Source organism: Hemicordylus capensis, chromosome 6, assembly GCF_027244095.1.
Source record: "Hemicordylus capensis ecotype Gifberg chromosome 6, rHemCap1.1.pri, whole genome shotgun sequence".
Lineage (NCBI taxonomy): Eukaryota > Metazoa > Chordata > Lepidosauria > Squamata > Cordylidae > Hemicordylus > Hemicordylus capensis.
Window position 1 is genome coordinate 15037430 of NC_069662.1, and position 22789 is coordinate 15060218.

Sequence of the window (22789 nt, forward strand, 5' to 3'; positions counted from 1 at the left end):
TTCCACATCCTGTTTCAGCTGCTTCCAGGTAATTTCTCCTGCAGATGTTGGGCGACAACTCCCATAACTCCTGACTATTGGCCACTGTGGCTGGGGATGATGGCAGTTGTAGTTCAAAAACAGCTGGAGGGCCAAAGTTGGGTAGCCCAGCCAGAGAGGTTTAGAAATGAATGCATATGAATACAAATACGAATACGATGAGTATCTATGTACTGCTTTTCAACAGGAGTCCCTAAAGTCGTTTACATAAAAATAAATAGATAGATAGATAGATAGATAGATAGATAGATAGATAGATAGATAGATAATCTCCCTGTCCCCAAAGGGCTCACAATCTTAAAAAGAAAAAAAGATAGACACCAGCAACAGACACTGGAGGGATGCTGTGCTGGGGATAGATAGGGCCAGTTACTCTCCCCCTTCTAAATAAAGAGAATCACCACTTTAAAAGGTGCAAATGAGACAGAACAAACTCAGGGCCTCTTCAAAGCCTCATGGTGTTGAAGAGAGAATTTTGGGACAGTTCGGGAGGTCTGCCTGACTTGGGACCCTTGGAACACTGGGAAAGGCCGTTCAGCATCCAGTGGGGCTCATGGGCAGGATCAGGGCTTAGACAAGTCAGGCCCGAGCTAAGGGCCATAGCTGTCCCCAGGGCCCCAAAGGGGGGATATTAGGACACAGGGAGGAGCAGCAGCCGTGGGACTCAGCAGTGGCTTCTACCCCTTCCACCTTTCCCCTTGGCAAATGGAGGCAGGGAGACAGTTGCGGCAGCTCCTCCTCATTCTACCTTTCAAGGGTGAGGAGGAAGAAGAACAGCTTTCAGCCATGGCATCCCATCCCCCCACCATTCACAGGCCCCTGTCAGCCCATCTACCAGACCCCTCACCCATTCATAAGAAGAACCTGGATGGATCAAGCCCAAGGCCTCTGTAGTCCAGCATCCTCTTTCCCACAGTGGCCCCCCAGATGCCTCTGGAAAGCCCACAACCAGGGGGTGAAGGCATGCCCCCCTCCTCTACTCCTCTGGCTCCCCTGCAACTGGTGCACCTGAACCTGGAGGTAGCCTCTAGCCATCAAGACTAGTATTATTATGGATATTTATAGACCACCTCAACAAAAATGGGTTCTAAAAGTGATTTACATTTTTTGAAAGGGAAAGATGGTTCCCTGTCCCCAAAGAGCTCACAGTTAAAAAGAAACATAAAACACCAGCAACAGCGATTGGAGGGATGCTGTGCTGGGGGGCAGGGTGGTGGATAGGGACAGTTGCTCTCCCCACCCACATCAAAACACACACACACACACACACACACACACACACACACACACACACACAGTCACCACTTTTAAAGCATGCCTCTTTACTCAGGTAGCAGGGGCCTTTTCATAGCCACTGATAGATCTGCCTCCTCTGTGAATTTCTGAAAGGATTCGTGTGTGTGTGTGTGCGTGTGTGTGTGTGTGTGTGTGTGTGTGTGCAGGGGCGTAATGAGGCTGGAATGGGCCCAGAGACAAAAATTTTAAATGGGCCCTTCGCTGATACACACACACTCACTTCACATGTGACTTGCCTCTGGGGGGCCCCTCGAGGCGTGGGGCCCCCCAGGCAGCCACCTCCCCTTGCCTAATGGTAGTTACGCCCCTGTGTGTGTGTGTAGGTGTTATAGCAGATAGACACACCATGTAGGGCCCCCACAACTTGGCATCATCCTTGGCAGAGTCTAATACTTTTGGGGAGAGCTGCGTGGACATGTCGGTTACACCACTACGAACAGAATAGAGAGGGAAGAAGGAACACAGACAGACATGAATGATATGAAACAGATAAGGGAGTAAGTAGAGGGTTATATAAATAGACACACTCCCCCCCCACCACCACCATAAAAAACACCACACACCTCCTTAGTCTTCTCTCTACCTTGATCGTAAGCAAAGCTGGGTGTATTCCTCAGATCTGCACCTGCACTGCTCAAACATGTAATTTGGTACTGAGCACATCATTCAGTGAAATTCAGATTTCATTGGGGGCGGGGGGGATGTCTGCATATTTCTGGTCCTTAAAGCTGTAGAGGTAGGCTTGGTGAGTGATACCTGGAAAGCAAACAGAAACCTGGGGGGTGGAGGGGGGAAGAGCAGGGTTTCCAGTGAGCCAAGAGGGGGGACTCAATGCCCTGCATAGTCTGTGTCCCTCCTGATGACTAGCAGAGGCACAATAAACTATGGGAAATCAGCAAACAAAGGCACATTTGGCTCATTTGCAGAAGCTGCAGGACTCCGTTTGTCTTGGCACAGACCTGGTAGAGGGAGAGGAAGCTCAGATATTAACATAGGCAGCTGCCTTATACTGAGTCAGACCAACGGTCCATCCAGCTCAGTATTGTCTACACTGACGGTCAGAGGCTCTTCAAGGTTGCAGGCAAGGCTTTCCCAGGCCTACCTGGGCACTTTGCAGAGTACTCGCCACAACTGCGGTAAAATGCTTCGGCTTGGCAGGATCGAATCGAAAACGATCCCCAGAATCTACAACCGGAACATTTCCCTATAACGGGAAAATACAGCTACTTGTTTTGCAACATACAATGTTATAGCACTAAATCACAGTGATAAAATCCGAAAGAAGGCATCCAAAATGTGAACGGCACCCAGCTGACAGTGTAGGGACTAAGGTGCCACAACACAGGAAGTACGGAAGCACACTTAGCAGATACGTTCTCCACCACAAGATGTGGCAGTAGCCAACAACCTGGATGGCTTTAAGAGGGGTTTGGATAACTTCATGGAGGAGAGGTCTATCATCAGCTACTAGTCGGAGGGCCACCTCCAGTCTCAAAGGCAGGATGCCTCTGAGTACCAGTTGCAGGGGAGTAACAGCAGGAGAGAGGGCATGCCCTCAACTCCTGCCTGTAGGCTTCCAGTGGCATCTGGTGGGCCACTGTGGGAAACAGGATGCTGGACTAGATGGGCCATGGGCCTCGATTTCTCGATCAGAAATGGCCAAATGGCAACCCATGGGCCAAATCTGGTCCCCAGAGAAAGTTTATTGGGCCTCTGGTAGCTATCAGGGTTTGAACCTGGGACCTTCTGTCTGAAAATCATGTGCTCCCCACTCTTGTGATGAGAAACATTCCACACATTAAAGTTTCAGCTTTCTTTTGGATCTTGTGTGCTGTATGGTGGTTAGTTTGTATGACAGTATTAACTTCCCCCCCAGACCACTGTCTGAAGAATAGAGAAGCCTTCATGAATATGGAAGTTGTCTATTCCTGCTCCATAGCATCCAGCACCACTGTTTGGTATTAAATGGTGGTCACAGCAGCAGGATGAATTGATAGAGCAACTGGTGTTCAACTTATCCATACCCAAGACCTACATGTATAACCCTGCATGGAGAGGAGAGCTGGTCTTGTGGTAGCAAGCATGACTTAGCCATGGGTCCACCCTGATCTCATATGCAAGGGAGATGATGTGTGAGCACTGTAAGATATTCACCTCAGGGGATGGAGCTGCTCTGGGAAGAGCAGAAGGTTCCCGGTTCCTTCCCTGGTAGCATCTCCAAGATAGGGCTGAGAGAGATTCCTGCCTGCAACCTTGGAGAAGCTGCTGCCAGGCTAGGTAGACAACACTGAGCTAAATGGACTTACATGGTCTGACTCAGTATATGGCAGCTTCCTATGTTCCTAACCCCAGCAAGCTTTCTAGATAACAGACCCCAACATTTAACACCAACCAGCAGGAAACCCACTTTTAATTTTTCAGTCTTATGGGTCCTGCTCTTCCCTTGGTATTCTTCCTTCTCTCTCGGCTTTTCTTCCCTACTTAGCTTTCTCCCTGCAACATGCTTTCCCTTAAAAATATTTTCAAGCATATGAGAAAGCTATGTTGTTGGCCCTGATGAAGCCCATAAGGTGGGGCTGAAACCGTTTCTGGACAGGATCCACCAACTAGAGGCCAAAGAGACACAGAAATATGGGAGGTATGGGTGGATGGTAGGCCTGATATCGGATCAGATTTAGATTTGTAAATGGACATTTGATGGCTTATCCATTAAAAAATGCCTTTCGGTTACTAGGAAACCTACACTTTTGTAAACTGAGAGTATCTTTGCTTTTCCTTTCCAGCCAGTGGTATGATGACACAAATTATTTACAGAACTCTGTTTAGACAGATGACTAATAAACAATGTTGGTTGGCTAATAAAAATTAAAAAAATTATACACAAAACTAAACAGATGCACAACTTCCATCCTATCACTGTTTATCACTTAAACAAAAGAATAATTTATAGTCCAAAAAGATAAGAAAAAGAAAGATTATAACAAATAATTAATTTCCATAGAAGAGGCTACGGAAATGTTTAATGTATATGTAAGTACTGGTTTTCATTCCTTTAAGATTACATTGTGTTTGATGCCAGATTTCTGATACCACTAATTTTACTAAATTGAGCAGCTCCCAAATTGTACTGATCCCATCCTTTTTTTTTTTTTGTTAGGCTGCAATGGTGAATTCTAATAATATTTGCAAAAACTATCCTAGCTGCAGTTAATATTTAAAGAGGCTTTTGGCATATTTGTGTTTGGTATTGAGAAGGCATATTAAAGAGCCTGGTTCAGCTGCAGCTGAAAAGTTTTCATCAAAAACATTTGTCACCATTTCCCAATATCGAGCTGGCTAGTAACATTTGTGTGCAATACTTAATTGTGAAGCTGCAATGGATGGGTGGGTGGGTGGATGGATGAGCACAGTGTTTCATTTGAGATGAACTGCACCAGGATTTCACTCCAGAACCTGCTTGGACTGAGTTCTGGAACATGGGGCAAGGATAATAAAAAGGAGAATGTCTTTCTCCCTTATCCCTGAGAAATCACAACATCTGGGAAGAAGAAGAAGGGCTTCTAGCAGAAGATGTGTCCCTTCCAACCTAGTCAACAGTCTCTGATAACAGCTGTCAGTGGTGGGGGGTGGGATGGAAGATGGCAGCATTCACACTAGGGTATTCTTGGAATTTCACCTCCACCCACTAATCTTTCTAAAATCTTCTCCTTATAACTTGAATTATTTATCACCCAGTCCTCTCTACCCTCCTCCGCCAGCAGGAAAACCCAGGTAGCACTAAACTATATATAGTGGCTATTTTTTCCTTCCACCCGTTTATCTCTTCTATCCTTTGGCAATGTCCCACAGATTAACAACTAACCCCATGCATGGCAGGCCTTGATAAATTTTCTTTGGCTGCAGGAGCCAGCCCAAATATTTAGGAGCCAGACAGTGGACACTTGACAAAATCACCAGACTTAGTGAGGAAAATTGTAGAGTGGGAGGTTAGATTAGCTTCTCTTGATCCCCTTTACAAGTGACATACTTAGAGCAGAAACAAGACTGCCTGGGACAAATAAAGATTTTATTAAACAACTCAGCATCTGAATATCCTAGTCTAGACTTTATGATAGTCTAGACTCCCTTTGGGGAGAGCAGACCATGGACTTTTACACACAGCAGCCTTTACTGAGAGTTTACTGGGTGGCTTTACTGCAAACTTGAAAATGTCCCCAAAAAACTGATGCAAATAGTGGATTTTTTTTACCTCGGATATAAATCGGGCAACACTCTAACGCAAAGTGAAAAACTCAAATTGTGTGTGAACTGCTCCCTGATAACACAGGGACTTTGGGGGGAAATTGGCCAATATGTGAGCGCACCCCCTCCATTCTGGAGGAGATGAGAGTTAAAGGGCTTTAAAAGCCCCGTGTGAAAAACTTCCATCTTATTTATGTATTTTTCTATGTAAACCAGTTTGGTTAAAGAGTGGTGTATACTGTAAATATACATCGTCATAGTAGTAGTAGTAGACACCAGAGTTACATTTTTAGACTCCATGGGTCCTTGGCAGTGGTCCCTCTAATTTTTTTCATCTCTGTGCAGAATGAATTTTGTTCTGGGCAGCTGTATCTATCAAGGCAGTGTGTGCGCAAATACATTAGGAATGGGGCCTTCTTGATTCAACCTGAGCGGGATCTAAAATGAACTGAGTGGACATCCAAAAAACCTGTGAGCATGCACAAGTGCGCACACCTTAGAGGGAACAGTGGTCCCTGGCTTATCAAACCCTGATGCATGGACAAGTCTTTCCTTGAGGCTTATTTGCATTATGCATTTAAATGACTTTTAATCTTCTGGAATGTTACCACTTCCTCCTCCCTCCAAAGGAACACTGGGAATTGTAGTTTTTAGTAGAACACACCTCCTGTGCACCTCCCAAAGTTCAGCTAGCTTGGTTTCAGTTTGTACTACAGACATGCTTTTATAGTGCAATTCTAACCATGTTTACTCTAAGTCTCACTGAACTCAGAGACTTACATACTGCATGGCACCCCACCAATCAAAGACTGGGGTGCACACACTGGTGCTGTGCACGCCAGAGATGAAAATTTCAGGTGGTCTACAAATTTGATGAATGAATAAATGAGGCTGTTCTCACTCACAGGCAAAACCGGGCGAGCAGTTTTGCCTGTGCGTGAGAACCACCGGGAACTGCGGTGGCGGCAAACCTGCAAGGAAGCCCTGGCTGCTAGCTTGGGATGGGGTTAAGGGCACAAATATGCCATTTGCCCAGGCTAACTGGGCGTATGTCGGCGTCCTGCAGTTCTGTGCAGCACCCAGACACCAGCAGCCTCCCGGCTGGCATAAAAAGATCCCCCATCATGCACCGCTCACTCATGTGGTGCATTATGGGAGTTCCAGGGACCACCTGGCCCCCAAACCTCCCTGCTGCTGTCAGAAGCCGGCAATTGTTTGGGAGGGCAACCTCCCCGCCCGGCAACAAGGAAAGGATCGTCTGCGGGGAGGTGAGCTTTCCAAGGCTCCTTCCCCTTGCGACTTCTAGCCCTTCTCACGGATCATAAGAAAGGGGTCATTGTGTGCCTGCAAAGCCCGTCAATGCTGCTAGAGAAGTCAGAGAGGCTTCAAGGATCCTAAGGACTGCATCATTGCTGTAGTGACATGTCTCCCATTAGAAATGATGATGGGAGACAGGTTGCTAGAGCACGCATGCAGTCCTTGGGAGCCATGGAGCCTCTCCAGCATCAGCAGCAGTGTTGACGGGCTTCACAGCCTCGTGGAACCAACGTGCCTCGCTCTTCAATCGGTGGGGCATTGAGTAATATAGAAGTCAAAAGCGCTTACTCCCTAGCAAATGTGCTTAATAATAATTGTATAATAACCATATAACTGTTTAATTGTATAAGTATATAACTGCATGCTATTGATATTATAGTATGGGAAGGGAAAGGAAGAGACTGGAAATGTTTGCTTTTGTACAGGTTTCTATGTATCATTTGCTATGTATATTTGTGTATTATTGGCTATGAAATTTGCTACTCAATTTACTATACATTATGTAATTTTCCTATGTATCCTTTGTATCTTTTGTATTCTTGTATCTTTGTAACTTTGTATTTTGATATTTTGTTGTGTTTAAACCAATATGTGGGCTCTTGTCTTATTTGTAATTTCTCTGTACTGTAAATGCAATGTATATGCAAGTTGTGATTTTTTAAAATAAAATCTTTCACCAAAATGTTCCTCTTGTCTTTGGGATGGGGATACAGGAAGGAGGGAGAGAGAGTTCAGTTGTACCTTCACATCTTACTCTGTTACCTATCACACGCCTTGATGAATTTTCTTTGGATCTAGGAGCCAGTCCCAAAATTTAGGAGCCAGAGACAATGCACACTTGGAAAAACTACCAGGCTTAGTGATGGACATTGCAGAGGGGCAGGATTAATAGAGTTCTCTTTATCTGCTTTACAAGTAACAGAACAGAAATAGGGCTGCCTGGGATAAATACAGTTTTTATTAAATAACTCTGTCTCTGAATATCCTAGTCTAGGCTCCATGGTTAAATTTCTAGGCACCATGGCTCCCTGGTATCTGGGATTTGTCAGGCCCTGACCCATCACACATTGTACAACAAAGTGAAGAATGTCTTCCTCACTCCGCCAAGCACCCCACCACATGTTCATCTTAAAAACCTTTAGGCTCAAGACTTCCAAATCTCAGTGAAATAAAAACACTGCAGCCCAGTAGACAGGCCACTGGATTTGGACTGTGGAAGCTGAGATCAAATCCTCCCTTAGCCATGAAGCTCTTTAGGGCTGTTCTCCTGACCCTAAACAGGGTCAGAGAAGTGCCCAGCCAGGGTAGGAGATTGGCAGTGGCCGTGTGCTTGCAAAGATCAAGGAGGAGGAGAGAGGGATTGTGAGGGAGCCGGGAGCTGGGTAGGGCGGCTTTTTGTCCACCCTCAATAAAATGCTGGGGACAGAATGTGGGTTGGCTGCATCTGTCCTTTCCAGCCCCCGGAGTCCCATACAATCACTCTCCCCTCCTCCTACCTTGATCTTTGCAAATACATGAACGCCAATCGGGAGCTCACATGGATCTCCTGCCCCGGCTGAGTACTCCTCTGAACAGCCTTATAGTGTAACTTTAGTTCAGGGCTGCACAACTTTGACCCTTCAGTTGTCTCAGCCAGCATGGTGTGAGAGCCAGCGTGGTGTAGTGGTTAGAGTCCTGGACTAGGACTGGGGAGACCCGAGTCCAATTCCCTATTCAGTCACGATACTTGCTGGGTGACTCTGAGCCAGTCACTTCTCTCTCAGCCTAATCTACTTCACAGGGTTGTTGTGAAGAGAAACTTAACTCTGAGCTCCTTGGAGGAAGAGCAGAATATAAATGTGTAAAAATATATATTTAAAAATCCATCCCCCACCACAGTGACTGATAGTCAGGGCTGATGAGAGCTTGAGTCCAACATCTGCAGAAGGGTCGAAGTTGTGCAGTCCTAGATGATCATAATAAACACCAACTTGGCACTTATATAGTGCTGTGAGTGCCTAAAGCTGCAACCCTTTGGACATTTACTTGGGGATAAGCCTCAATGAAACTCAGTGGGGCTTACTTCTGAGTAAACTTGCGTAAGACTGCACTGCACACCATTTCATAAACATCAGCTAAGAAATTCTTGCCATAACCCTGCAAGAAATGTCAAGATTATTAACTCCTATTGCAGATGGAGGGTGGGGTGGAGACTGAAGATTTGCCTGAAGCCCACCTAGAAAGTACATGAAAGAGAAGAACTCCCATTTCAGATGCTGGAGGGGAAATTAATATACGCATCCCTCACACTTACACAGACCCATGCATTGCCCGTCACATTCCCCCCTTCATCATCATCACATCTGTGTATTTTTAAAAGCAAAATATACAAAAGAAGCCATTGACTCGATTATAAAAAGGCCTCTCTCACTCTCTCCCCCACTGCCCCCAGCTTGATAACTGTTTATCATGCATTGACCCACTGTTGTTCTCTGCTTCACAGCTATGAATCTTCCAAGTTGCTAGTCCTCATGTTGAAAGCTCAGACAGACCGCCCATCCCCCAATGATGCAGGACAGAAATTTGCAATATGTACCCGACGGCTAATTTGGAAAGCCTTCAACCTGTCTCTGCCTCCTCCACTGACCTTTCTCCTGATACCTTTTCACATTTTGGCAGTTCCACTCATTCTCATCTGCAGCAGGGCCCTGCTTTGCCGCTGCCGCCTCTGCCTCCCACTCCCGTCTCCACACTTTCTGTCATGCTTCCGAACAGCCTCCAGTCCTTTTCCTCCCAAGTCCTCAAGACCTTCAAACAAAATCTTCCTTCAGCTCAGCTTACTTGCCTCTCTACCTGCCACCTGATCTCCCCCCCCCCCAGCCCAGCTCCTCATATTTCAATCCTTGAACCTTCCAGCTCCACCATGTCCGGTAAGCCCTCTGGGTATGCTCCATATCGCTGCTAGAACACTGCCGACACTTAATAAATAGCTAGAATCGAGGGAGCTGTGTGTGACCTCCGTTTTATGGGCCTCCAGGGAAGGGAAGGCAGAGTAGCTCTCTTTGAGCCAGGCCCACAGCTCCCCAGAGCCAGCATCCGCTTTTGTCTACTGCAGCTGACCACACTACAGCTAACTAGTGGCAATGAACCTGTGGCTGCCCCACAACTGTGGCTCTCCCTTTCTTTCTTCTTCCTCTTCTTTTTTTGGTGGGGGGTGATCTCCATAAACATGTAAGAGCTTTCCTTCCCACCCAGCCCGCTCTCTCTCTACATATACATATACACCTTAGTGGGCTCTTCATGGTTGGGGCACACAGTGTGGCAGTGCATGGGGGTGGGGGGACGGGGACGGAGGGAAGAAGTTTAGTACCAGCTGCTAGACTGATGTGCTTGATACTCTTTCATGTAACCTTGCTCCCCTGCTGGAGCCTGGGTGGGATGAAATACCAAAGAGATAAACAAGTATGCGTGCAACGAGGGGTCCGTGTTCCTGTCCGCCCTCCTCTGATGAACCAGACTTGCACATACGTCTTCCCCTCCTTCTGTGGGCACTTAGTAACCTGGCTGAAGATTGCAGGTTTGTCCCCTCACAACCCCCGCCAGGAACTGCCACATTTTTGTCGTACCACCTTCTCCCTTCTGCCAGCACACCTGCTTTTATAACCATCTCATTCCCCCCACCCCCCATCAAATCTCTACATGTGTAAATAGGGGTGTGTGTGTCTGTGTGTGTGTGTGTGTGTGTGTGTGTGTGTGTGTGTGTGTGTGTGTGAATGCATGCCTCCTCTGTTACTGCATTCAGCCACCAACACTATCAGCACCAAGGAAAGGTTGGGTGGCAGGGAGAAGGGAGAGAGGAGATAGAGACACACACATACACACAAACCTTTGGCTCCTGCAGCAAAACCGTCTCCTCCATCATAACCCCCCCTCCCCAACGCACAATGCACCAACGATAAAGCAATGCCATTTTCTCTTGCCCGGCCAGAAGAATAAGCAGGAATGCTGGAACCCGTACTCAGCCCACTGGCAGAGAGGAGATTTGGGGGTGGCTGTCGGTGGGGGGGGGAGAGATGAGGATTCCCCCCACCCCTCGCAATCTGCTTCAGCAAATCTGAAGCAAGGCTCACCACAATCACCCCATATACATCAGCATCCACTAAAGATATACCCAGGATTGTATACACTTAGTACCAGGATTGTATACAGGATTACCTATACACTCATCAACAATTTTTGGTCTGTTTTTTAACCATGCAGAATATCCATGCAGAGGGAGAAAGGAGGAGACCAGGAGGAGCTCTCTCTCTCTCTCTCTCTCTCTCTCTCTCTCTGTATATATAACCAGAATTACTTTAATGTCAGTTGCATCTACCCTGAATTACCCTGACCCTGGTTGATTTTTTTTTTAAAAGAAGGGGGAATAGCTCCATTCTGTTATCTCTGCAGATGGAAGCGTATGGAATGGTGATTATTAACCTTCTCTCTCCCCGCCCCCACTCTGAAAAGAAAAGCACAAACTCAAGGTGGGGGGAGAAAAGGGAGGGGGGAAATCTACCAGCCCTTAGAGAGGTTACTTAGTTATTCCACTACCGTTGCAATTAAATCATTTAAGGATTTCAATTCCAATTAAATCATTTGAGGATTTCGATTCCCCACCCCCACCCCCTTCTCAGTCTCTAGAAAGTGGTGCCACATACAGACCCTGCAACGATTCTTTCCCAACTAAGCCTCCAAACTGCACACAAGCAGAAGCCCAAGCCATCTGGATGAAAAGGTAATGGGGAAGCTATTCACCCCCAGCCCTTGCAAAAACCTTATTTATGCTGTTGGAGAAGGATCAATGTCGAAGGCACACAGAGAAATGATGAATACATAACACAAATTCTCTCCCCCACCCCCAGCCCACACACAGACACATACAAATACTCTCACACGCGCGCACACTCTCTTGAAAAAGCTCAAATATTTCTTCATATTAATATTAACGGCACTGAAACTGTAGCTGAAATTGAACAGATGTATGTTCAATGTTACAATGTATGTAACAACAGACAAATATATCATTTTAGGGAGAAGAATGTGAGGTTTGTGGGAGGGTGGTCCCTCTCCATAATGTAAATAAATACATAAATATTGCTTTATTTCTGCAGATAGTTAATAATTCCAGCTTGAGATGTACAAGAAGTGAGATGGCTTTAAGGATCTGGATCCCTCCCATAGTCACCCCACTTTTCCTGCCCCATCACAGCAAAGCCCTCCCCCGACACACACATACTTCTCCTTGCTCTACGCACAGACTGCATACGTTTTATATGAATGACTCCATCCCCTTGGGGGGGGTGATGGGGGGGGAGAGGGAGAGGAGAAGACAGAAAGGGAGAGTGAAAGAGACTTGAGCCAAAGATTTGCTGTGTGTCTCGAGGCTGCAATGGAAATCAGAGTCACATCCTATCTGAGCAAACCAGAAACAGGGGAGGGAGAGGACGACTGGGATACTTTGGTTCATCGGGAAGGTGCTGGCTGGCTTTTAAGAAGGGGGGGAGTCCTGGAAATTATTCCTCCCCTTAGATCCCTCCCTAACAGATAATACAAGTGATCACTCCATGCTAAACAGAAAACGACATTAATGCACAACGATATCTCTCCCCCAACACCCTTTTTACCCCCCAAAGCTTCTCCCCTTCAGACAGCATGTATCAAATCCAATTGGACTCAACCTTCAGGCCTCCTCCTCAAAAGTGCGGGGGGGAGAGAGAAAAGAAGACTATAACAACCCTCCTCCCAACAAGCTGATGGAGCATGGAAGGGAGGAAGAAGTTCCTCCTCCTCCTCCTCCTGCCCCCTCCCCACTCACACACTTCCTGAAATATTTGACTGCCTGAAGGGTTATTCCTTTCTCTCCACCCCCACTCCTCCTTGGAAAGAGGAGGGATTGAATGACCTATAAAAATTAAAAACTGAACCACCATCAGCCCCCCCCCCCATCCACAGACATACCATTGACTGGGGGAAGGGGGTTAGAATTTGATATTTCACTCCTCCTACTCCTGAAAAACCTATTCTGCTTTATCATCTCCCCCACACTTCTGGGGGATAGAAATGACCTATTAAAATAAACCCCCCCATCAGTTATACAGACGTGAGGTTCTTCTCTGGAGAGACGAGGAGAGATTTCACCCCTCTGGAAATTTATCCGGCTGCCTTTCCTTGCCTACCAAAAGGAGCCAAAATCCTCCCCTCCCCCACCTCGGAAATCTGAGCCATCCTTATCCACAGACCCCGTGGAGACCTTAACCCCACAATTCAGACCTCTTCCCCCAAATAATCGGACCATCCCCCACCTGCTTCGTGATTTAAACATCTAATGTTCTCCTTGCTACCCAAATCCTTGGCTACGATTGATACTGCAATCAAAGGATCATTTTTATGTGATGGAAGGGAGATGAAAGAATAAGAAATATACTAGGGGGCATAACTAACCTCCCTCTTCCATCTCTTGTGGCGGGGCTGGGTGGGTGGGAGATATGGAAGGGGGAGGATTGGGAGGTGAGAGACACCCCCCTCCCTCCACATGATGCAAAACCAGAGAAAAATAAAATTGCATCTTACACTTCTTAACTCCTGGGTGCGATCCTTCATTGCGCTTCCTCGTGAAGTTGTGGATCCTTAATGGGTTTTCTCCCCCCCTCCCTGTAGCACAGCAGGCAGACACGGTGGCTGGAGTGGACCCCTCTTCTCTGGGGTGGAGGAGGAGGTTGGGGGGAGGGAGGGAAGGTAATGGTAATTGCAGGAACAGATCAACTGAGCTTCCCCCTGCTCAGCCAAGCTGGGAGGAGAAAGATGCTCTAAGGATGGAGAGAGGTTGTTGCTGATGCAGCAGAGCAGGGTGGGAGGATGCAGGAGACGGAGGCAAGCGGGGAGGGAGGGAGAAGCAGAACCGGGAGGCTGGGCATGCTCATTACACCCCCTCCCACCCAAGGGGCTATGGGAGTTGTAGTCTGCCACAGAGAGGGGGGAATCCTAGGCAAAGGCTGGCTCCGAAGAAGTCAGATGCTCCATACACAAGATCACACGGCCTGAACTCTGCATGAGTTCTTGTGGAATAACTGCTGCCTCCTGGGGAACCCACTCAGGATTACTTCACACAGCTTTACTTCTTGGGGAGGGCAGTGCAGCCAGGAAACACCTGATGTGGCAGCACCGCTGAAGCCAAACCAGTGCAGACTAGTTCAGAAACTGAAGCCAGAGTCCTGCCGGGAGCCCCATGTAGGCATGGTACACACACATGTCTTTAACAAATACAGATTTGTTGATGTACGCACACACAGATTGCTTCCCCCTTACTATTTTTGTTTGTGTTCACAACCAATGTGGGTAGGGATTAGTAAAAAGAGGGAGGGGAGAATGGTTTCTTCCTTCAACATGGGCTTATGGACAGATCTTGGGATTCCAATGTGCACTGGAGAGCAGGAGCTTGGAATCAAGGGATGGCAGTTACTCCAGAGGAGTTAACCCAGATACAGGGGTGTAGCTAGGGGAGAGGGGCCCGTGTCTACCCCTCTTCCCTGCCGCCCCTCTGAGTGAGGGAGATAATGAAGAAAATAGGGAGGGGAGGAGCTGGGGGCCCTCCCGGTTCTTTGAACCCATCCGCTCAATTAATAACTACACCCCTGCCCCGAGCACCAGATGACATCACAAGATTGGCGGTTCAATATTCACAATCCCTAACGCTACTCTGAATCTCCATTTCATCTGCAAGCATAGCCTGGGAAGACACAGCCACACTCCCCCGACCCCTTACTTTAGCCATTGTAATTGTAAGCACAACAGAGGAGAGTTTTTCAGAGCTCCTCAATGAGAGACCAGCAATGGCCACTCTACTGATCTTTTCCTGCCGTGCACAGTCACAAGGCAGTGTGTGAAATATGCTCCCCTCCGGTTGATTCCCCAGTGATGAATTTTGGTTTGTGAACTGCTTGGGGCATGGGCCTGCCTTTCTGTTCCTACTCCATAAAACGCCGTGCACACTGATGGTACTATATGTAGTAATAATCCAGGGGAGAGTCAGTTGGGATGCTAACTCCCATCAGCCATGTATGTGAAACCAAGCACACAGCTGTTGTTATCAATAACAGTTACAACCAGGGCTCTGGGCATTTGGTGGTGGCACTGTGCAAAACGTGACAACAGGCACAGACTTCAACACATTGAGAAACTCCTCTTTTTATTTTTAATAAGGTAGTCCCTATCCCCTAAGGGTGAAAAAAAGAAGGACTTGAAAGCATTCAAGCAATACCTGGTTAAACACCAAAACATGGGGATGGGATGGGGATGGGAGAGTCCGAGGAGGTTTTCTAGTGGGCAGTAGGCTGGGTTTAAGTGACTCTTTCCATGACTAGCAGAAACTGATTTTGCAAGACAAGCCAAACAAAAACAAAACCCCCACCCAAAATCCCAACAACTCCAAACCCATCTTAACAGAAGCCTTGACATTTTTTTCTTTCTCTCTAGGAGCCAACCAATGGACATCGGACAAAATTACTGGACTTAGTGACAGATATTGTGGAAGCGGGTAGTAAGGGGGTTCTCTTTATCCCCTTTGCAAGTACAGTAACATACTTAGAACAGAAACAGGGCTGGGACAAATACAGGTTTTATTAAACAACTCTAACTCTGAACCTAGGCTGACACTCTTAGTCTAGGTGCCACAGTTAAATTTCTAGGTGTCACAACTCCTTGGTGTCCGGGATTTGTCAAGCCCTGCCCTACCCCTTGCATATACACTTTAGTTGCATCTTTTCTATGAATAGCAAAATCCAGCTTTTCTTGGGGCAGAATTCAAGTTACCTTTGTGCACAATTATTAATAATATCTCTCACTGAGTACACACAACAGCCCCAGTTACTATTACTGTGGGACATGAGAGTTGCTTACTCCAGTGGCATATGGACAAGACAAAAGATACTGATATGGCACTGGAGTAAAGGAAATATGCTATATAAACTATCCAGTAGTAATGGAGATGTTAAATTACGGTTCAGTTCTCACCAAAAGGTGATTAGGGGTTACCTGGGTGCTTGGGCTTGGCTGAAATCTGTTCACATGCAGCTGACATTGAGGCTTGAAATTCTTATTTGGCCACACAGTGCTTCTGTAACATCATCGCTGCTATCTTTCTTTGAGGACTAGTCATTCCGAGTATGGAGAGTGAAATTTCCTGTGGCAATCTGACCCAAACAACCATGATTTTGAAAAATCCAGACGGTACAAGTGGTGTATATTAGCTCTGTACAAGACCATGACAAAAAGCACACAACCAAAAAATTGTGCATCTACCGATAGAAAAGAAGCAATGGAAAGCTTGGATAGATGCAGCGAGAAAACGTGTCCAGTGAGAAATCTGTGTTGTTTCTATGTTAGGACCATTTCAATGTAAATACCAGAGGTGCACCTACGTAATTTTGGAGCCTGAACCTAGTGGGTTACTGGGTCAGCGCCACTCGCTCACCAAATAAGCATCTTTCCCACCACCTCCCACCACTAGCCACATGGTTTCACAGTTTCCCATTGGCATCCAAGGGGTGGTGGTGTTTCAGTTCCAGAAGTTGTTTTAAATTTCTGCCATGAAACAAGCCACTTATAGGACTTTTTTGATTTTTATAAAAATTCAAAAATGTATTAAAAAGCCCTCCTACCCTGCCCGACATCTGTGCCCGACTCAAAAGACCTGTGACAAGCCATTCCATAAACAGACAAAGCAGGGGGGATAACCACAAAAAGGAAATCACATACCTTCCATGACTAAGTCAAAGGAGGAGGTAGGCACTGCTCAGTACACAGAGACTGGCTGGAGGCAGGCAGCCTGCCCTGCCTCACTGTTTGTCCTCTCCGGTGTTGTGTGGCTCGGGCAGGCGACTGGAAAATGCCCGTGGCCTGAGCCACGTGAGTGTGCAGCTTGGAGAGCTGTTTGCCTGGCCTGCCACAGCTCTGCTGGGCCTAGGGGAGAGCAGGCGTGTAGGCAGGCTGTAGGCGGGCCATACTTTTCCGTGCAGTGTGGCACAGAACAACAAGCCGGGCCAGAAGCAGTGTGGAGGCAGGCAGGCACAACGCGCACTGAGTTAGCCATCTCCACCCCCATGTGGGAGAGAGTTCGAGGCAGCCACAAGTCTCACACACTTGACTGCCTAGTGGCGACACAGCACGCGCGGGCTGGCACTGGCAATGCTGTTGCCACGGCCCCATCCACACTAGCCCCGGGGGGGGGGGCATTTTGGAGATCCTCCAGGCAGAGGACTGGATCTTGGACCAGAGGTCTGGTCCAAAGGGAACCCATTGATTAATACAAATAAATTATAAAATGTTTATTACATTCCAAAATTGTATTTTTATATGTTTTATTTTTTCCTGCCCCTCTTTAAAAAAAAAAAAAAGAACCACTGTGTGGAGAAGGGGTGTGTGAAAACAGTTTTATAAGAGCGGAGATGAGGAGAGTGAAGACCCACAAGGTTAGTATTACAGTTAGTTGAATAGTGACTGTTTTCTGCTCTTTTTGCCTTTTGCCCTAGTAACTGCTAAGAAGAATTTCTGTTAGGGCTGGTGAAATCTGCTCCCCACCAGGAAAGAGGAATCTTTTGAAAATAAAGGGTAACCATTATTACATTTGAATGCTTTAACTCAAGTCTCCGAGGTAGATTGAGCCTGTTTATCAGATAGTGTTGCTGCTTCTACATGGCAAGGGCCTCTTCCTTCATCTTGTTTCATTTTACCATCCTCATATGGTAGGTAACATTGTACCAGTTGAATGTCTGCCTGTCATGCCTAAAAGTCCTGGGCCCTCTGGTATTTACATCTAGCAGCCCCTTCTGCTTATGATGTACTAAGCGGAAGAGTTGTAAAAGCCAAACAGGAGCACGAAGGCCTAGCAATTCTGAGGTAATATGAAGAAAGGCCACTGTTAGATAGAAGGAATGAAGTAACAGGCTACTGTCACAGCTAGGGATCCAAGGCCTATGTGATTGAACCTGTTTCCCTATTTACCCCAGAGACATGAGTTAAATCATTCAGGTGTAATAACTGTCGCCCTTTATTTTCAAGATATTTCTCATTCCCTAGGGGCAGATTTCACCAGTCATGACAGAAATTATTCTCCGATGTTACTAGGGTGAAAGACAAAAAGAGCAGGAAACAAGCATTGTCCCGTTCCCACCCCCCACCTCCCACACTTGATCTCTCTCTCTTTAAAAAATATTTTTCACTATACTGGTACACCATGTAAGAGGGCAATATTTTTGAGAGGAGAGGATTTTTTTTTTTAAGTTACAGAACCAGCTCTAATACTAACCCTGTGGTCTTCACTGCCCTCATCACTACTCCAACATAATCTTCATAGACAGTGAAGAAATTTGCAATTATGCAGAAATCTACACCTTGCAGTTTTCCTGAATTTCCTTTTACAAATAATTTTTCAGACATTTTCAGCAATCAGAGAAAAACAAATCCACAAAACTCAGTCAGTCCCCCTACACATATCAGAAGCCTGCAGGGAGGCTGAGCAGCGTTGATGTCATAATCACCTCAGCAAATGGGAGAACGTTTTTGCTCTGCCAGGGAAATGTGAATCTTTAAACAGGGGATCTAAACAAACTAGTTCACAAAGGATGAAAAAAATCAGAATGCGACCTAATGGTGAGTTGCTAATGGATTAATAAAAATGCAATATGAGATTTAGGAGACATCAAGCATGTCTACAACCAAAGCAAGAAGATAGCCTGTTTTGGTGTAGTGGTTGAACTTATTGGGAGATCTGAGTTCATATCCATATGACCCAGCCAGGAGGCTTTCCAGCTGACATGTGACCGTTTCACTGTTTATTTGTTTATTTCGGCCCAAGGCCAGCATGCTGACATGTGACCAGTCACTGATAACTCAGACTAAACTACCTCACAGGGCTGGTATGAGGATAAAATGGAGTTCCCTTGGTGTAAGGGCAGAAAACAATAGCCACAAAATAAGGATCAATCAGTTGGGCTAAATCTGCTCCCTTCCATGCCACCAGCTGGCCCCAAAGCTGCCAACCCAGAGGCCAAAGAGGTATGCAGAGAAAGAGCGGTAGCTGTAGAAACATGATCTGCTCTCCATTTAGACAACTGGAGCAGGGGGCTTGGCCCACCCACCTCCACCCCTTCTCAAAACAGCAATAAAGTGCAGTCAACTGAAGTTATAACCACTAATTTACATCCCTGGAAGTGCAAACACTACCTCAATACATTCAAAAATACAGCTGGTGCTATTTCCTTGCTACTGGTAGTATCTGATCATGTATAGGAGACCTGAGGGATGACAGAAGTCAAAGTGCTTTCTGGCCCACCAAGGCATGTACTGTACTGTTGGCATACCAGGAGAGTTGTGTTGCTGGTATGTGCTGCCATGAGTGTGCTTGTGCGATTATGTCCTCTGGCTGCTGAGTGTTGTTGTCGTGAAAGTATCTTGCTGCATGAGAATGCAGCACTGCCCCCTGCTGGGGAGAACAAAAACTCACCAATATGAATGAGCTGTTATTCATGGGGACTGTAAAGCTGTGAAATTGGGGTGGGGGGAAAAGGTCACTGGTTACATAATTGTGTGTGCTTATGCATGCAAACGAGAGCACGACATGGAGGTCGTGTGTGAAAACATGCCAGCAAATTGATAAAGGAGCCAGAAAGCAAATCCTATGAGGAACTGGGCGGAAGGTAAGTGTTCACTAGGACTCAGCTCTGGAACCTGTTTTCAGAAGGTGTGGGGACAGTGGCAGCAGTGAACTGGAGAGAGGACCTTTGGGACCTGTGCTGCATTTACAAAAAAACACCTTCCAATATGGAATGCATCTTGTAGCTGCCAGAAGAAGAGAACCACCAGCTGCACAGTGTTTACAGGGAAGTTAAACCTTACCGTTTTCCTTTTTTAAAAAAAAAGTTACCATGAAGAATAACAATAGATGCAATGAGTGCAGAATTCTGTAATCTGTACCAAGAAAAACTTACAACTACTGTTGTATCAATGACTATAGGGACCCAGGGCATCATCTGATGGCACATGATATAACCACCTTGCTAAAGCTCAGCAGGTCCAGATCTGGTTGGTACCCGGAAGGGTGACCACTTGGGAACCCACACAACCTATTTTGAGTTCCATGATGGAAGACAGGCTATAAATTAAATTAAAAGAAGGAAGCCAGCTGCGTCCATTGCAAAACTCTAATTCAAGGCTGCTAACTTTGGCCCTCCAGCTGTTTTTGGACTACAACTCCCATAATCCCCAACTACAGTGGCCAATAGTTTTATGATTATGAGAGCTGTAGATGAACATCTGCAAGAGGGATGAAGTTCAGCAGCCCTGCTCTACTTCATTCTTTAGAGTCATTTATTGAATAATAGATCAGCTGGCAAAGTTTATTAACTGCTTTTTAAAATTGTGTGTTCAAAGGCTTGTTAACTGCATCAGTTTCATCATCTCCCAAACCAAGAGAGAAGAAGGGTGTGTCTTCTAGTGTTTAGCATTGGTAAGCCCAGCTCCAATCAATAAATACAACAAAAAATCATAATTCTCTTCAAGTGCTGTGTAAACTTTATAGCTGATGATTCACGAAGAGATGTGTGCGGGAAGTCCACTTTTGTCTATTTGTAATCAATGACAATATTAATATTGTTAAAATTAATAAAAATTGAATTTGGAAAAAAAATTCTCTTCAAGTGCTGCAAACTTTACGTAGTTTAGAAGATATATTAGTGGGTTTATGGAGAAAGGAAAACCTAATATGATATGGATCGTGTATGATCATGAAAGCTTACAAGGCTTATGCTACAGAGTTGCACAACACAAATGCCCTGGTGGGCCAGAACCATCTACAACTTGGCGTGCAGGGGCCGAGGTCAACTTTTAGTACATTATTACATTAAAATTAAAAATATTATTAGTTACTTGTGGATCTATTTCCCCTGTCAGTGGACCCATAGTTTTAACCAAGGATAGTGGCCAGAGAACAGGTCCTGTCCCTGCTCAATCAGTGAGGCCCCTGGAGTGCATGCCAGCCCCAAACAAATGCCAAGTCCTCTCTTCTCCCTAAATTGTTTTTGCTTTCAGGCTGCAATGCTAGGCATGCTTAATGGGTGTAAGCCTCATTGGGCACACCAATGGAGCATATTTCTGAGAAAGCATGCAAGAACAGGATGGCGCTATAAGGCAGTTCCCAGCTCCTGTATTGCTGCAGGATACCTGGGGGCCAGTAAAATAGTACCTGCGGGCCAAATCCGGCCCCTGGGCCTTACGTTGTGCAGGCCTGCCTCCGAGCGACACTTCATTAAAATTAGCGGCCAGCCACAAAGGCACAAAGCCAGTCCAGAGGAACCCCCAAAGTATGATGCTAACAATCCCATGATTTCCAAGTCCGCCTTGTGATTTTCAAGGTGGGGTGGAGGTGGATGGCTTGTGATTTTGAATCTACTGCTCATCAGCACTTTCAGGCCTCCTGACCACCCCCAGCTGGCAAGAAGACTCCGCTGCTGAGAGAAAACATGTCACACTTCCCAACTTGCCAGGAATCGTTTCCTGAAAATGAAACAGCATGCAAGGCTGGGCGCCAAAAAGGCACAACTCTGCAGAAGGACTGCGGCCGGACACCAGAAGAAGGGCCCCTCTGTTTATGCTGTGACAGCAGCGGCCAATGCCACTCTGGGCAGCAAAACTGTGGTGGTGCCATTGCTTTGGCTCCCAAATGTCATGGATTAAAATAGGGACATGCAAGCAATGCCCCAATTCTCGAGAATAGCCGAGAGCACTCCTGAGCCAACCCAACCCTCACTAGTTCACAATGCCGAATGCTGCATTCATGTAATCTGCAATCACCCGTCATCCACCGATTTAAAAGCTAAACTGGGGTATGTTTTCACTAGTTTATCTTTAACCGGAAGAACAACAGGCCCAATAACGGGCCCAATCTACCTCAGAGACATGAGTTAACATGCCTACAAAAGGTTATCAATAAGTAGTCAAAATATACCGCAGCAGCAGCAGGTTGTGCACATTCTCTGCCACAAGCTGTGGTGACAGCCAACAACCTGGATCGATTTGAGAGGGGTTTGGATAAGTTCATGGAGGAGAGGTCTATCAACGGCTACTAGTCGGAGGGCTATAGGCCAGCCTCTAAGGCAGGATGCCTCTGAGTCCCGGTTGCAGGGGAGTAACAGCAGGAGAGCGGGCATGCCCTCAACTCCTGCCTGTAGGCTTCCAGCGGCATCTGGTGGGCCACTGTGTGAAACGAGATGCTGGACTAGATGGGCTTCCTTGGGCCTGATCCAGCAGGGCTGTTCTTATGGGAGCTTAGTGTTCATGTGCACGCAGCTGTGTGCATGTGATCTAGAGCAGGAATCTTCACTGTTTTTCAAGCGGGGGACACTTTGCCAAAACCCTGCAATGTGGGAGTGATTTCCCACTGAGCTGCCCTCCACAAGTTTTGTTTCACAGTGCTAGAGGAGCCCTTTAAGAGAGATGGAGCTCTCTCTTAGGAGCTCTGTAGGGAAAGCTCTGGGAAAGGTGGCACCTTTGGCCGAAGCTTCACACAGGCCAAAGAAACCATTAGTCAGGAGCCACAGAGTTGCCATGAGCCACCCTCAGGGCTTAAAATGAAGAACACTGAACTAGAGGCAAGATGCATTCCCGCCCCTTCCTGCCACAAACTGCCAGCGGCTCCTGGAGGGAGCTACTGTAAGTGACAACTCTGGCAACCCACGCTTAACATCACCAAAAGGCAAAAAGACTGGAGAGGCAGTGATTTGTCAGGGGCAGAGTCCAAAGGACAAGGCCTGTCCTTGGCAAACAGGGACAGCTGGGCGCGTGTCATTGTGAGTGGTGGACAGACCTGAACTAGCGGGTCCAA

At 46.6% G+C, this 22789-nt stretch overlaps 1 protein-coding gene across 6 annotated transcripts in view; it reads right to left on the reverse strand.

Annotated features, from left to right (window-relative positions):
- STX1B (syntaxin 1B) overlaps positions 1 to 22789 on the reverse strand; it is a 104689-nt gene that overhangs the window by 72691 nt on the left and 9209 nt on the right. For 2 of the 6 annotated variants that reach the window (XM_053264985.1, XM_053264984.1), the window contains exon 1: positions 13486 to 13781. The exons of 1 other annotated variant lie outside the window; for it this stretch is intronic. In XM_053264985.1, coding sequence (XP_053120960.1) covers positions 13486 to 13515 — 30 coding nt within the window. In that variant the 5' untranslated portion in view covers positions 13516 to 13781. Of the gene's footprint in view, positions 1 to 13485; positions 13783 to 22789 lie in introns of those variants that run through there. 3 more of the 6 variants (XM_053264986.1, XM_053264981.1, XM_053264979.1) reach the window with 2 other exon arrangements.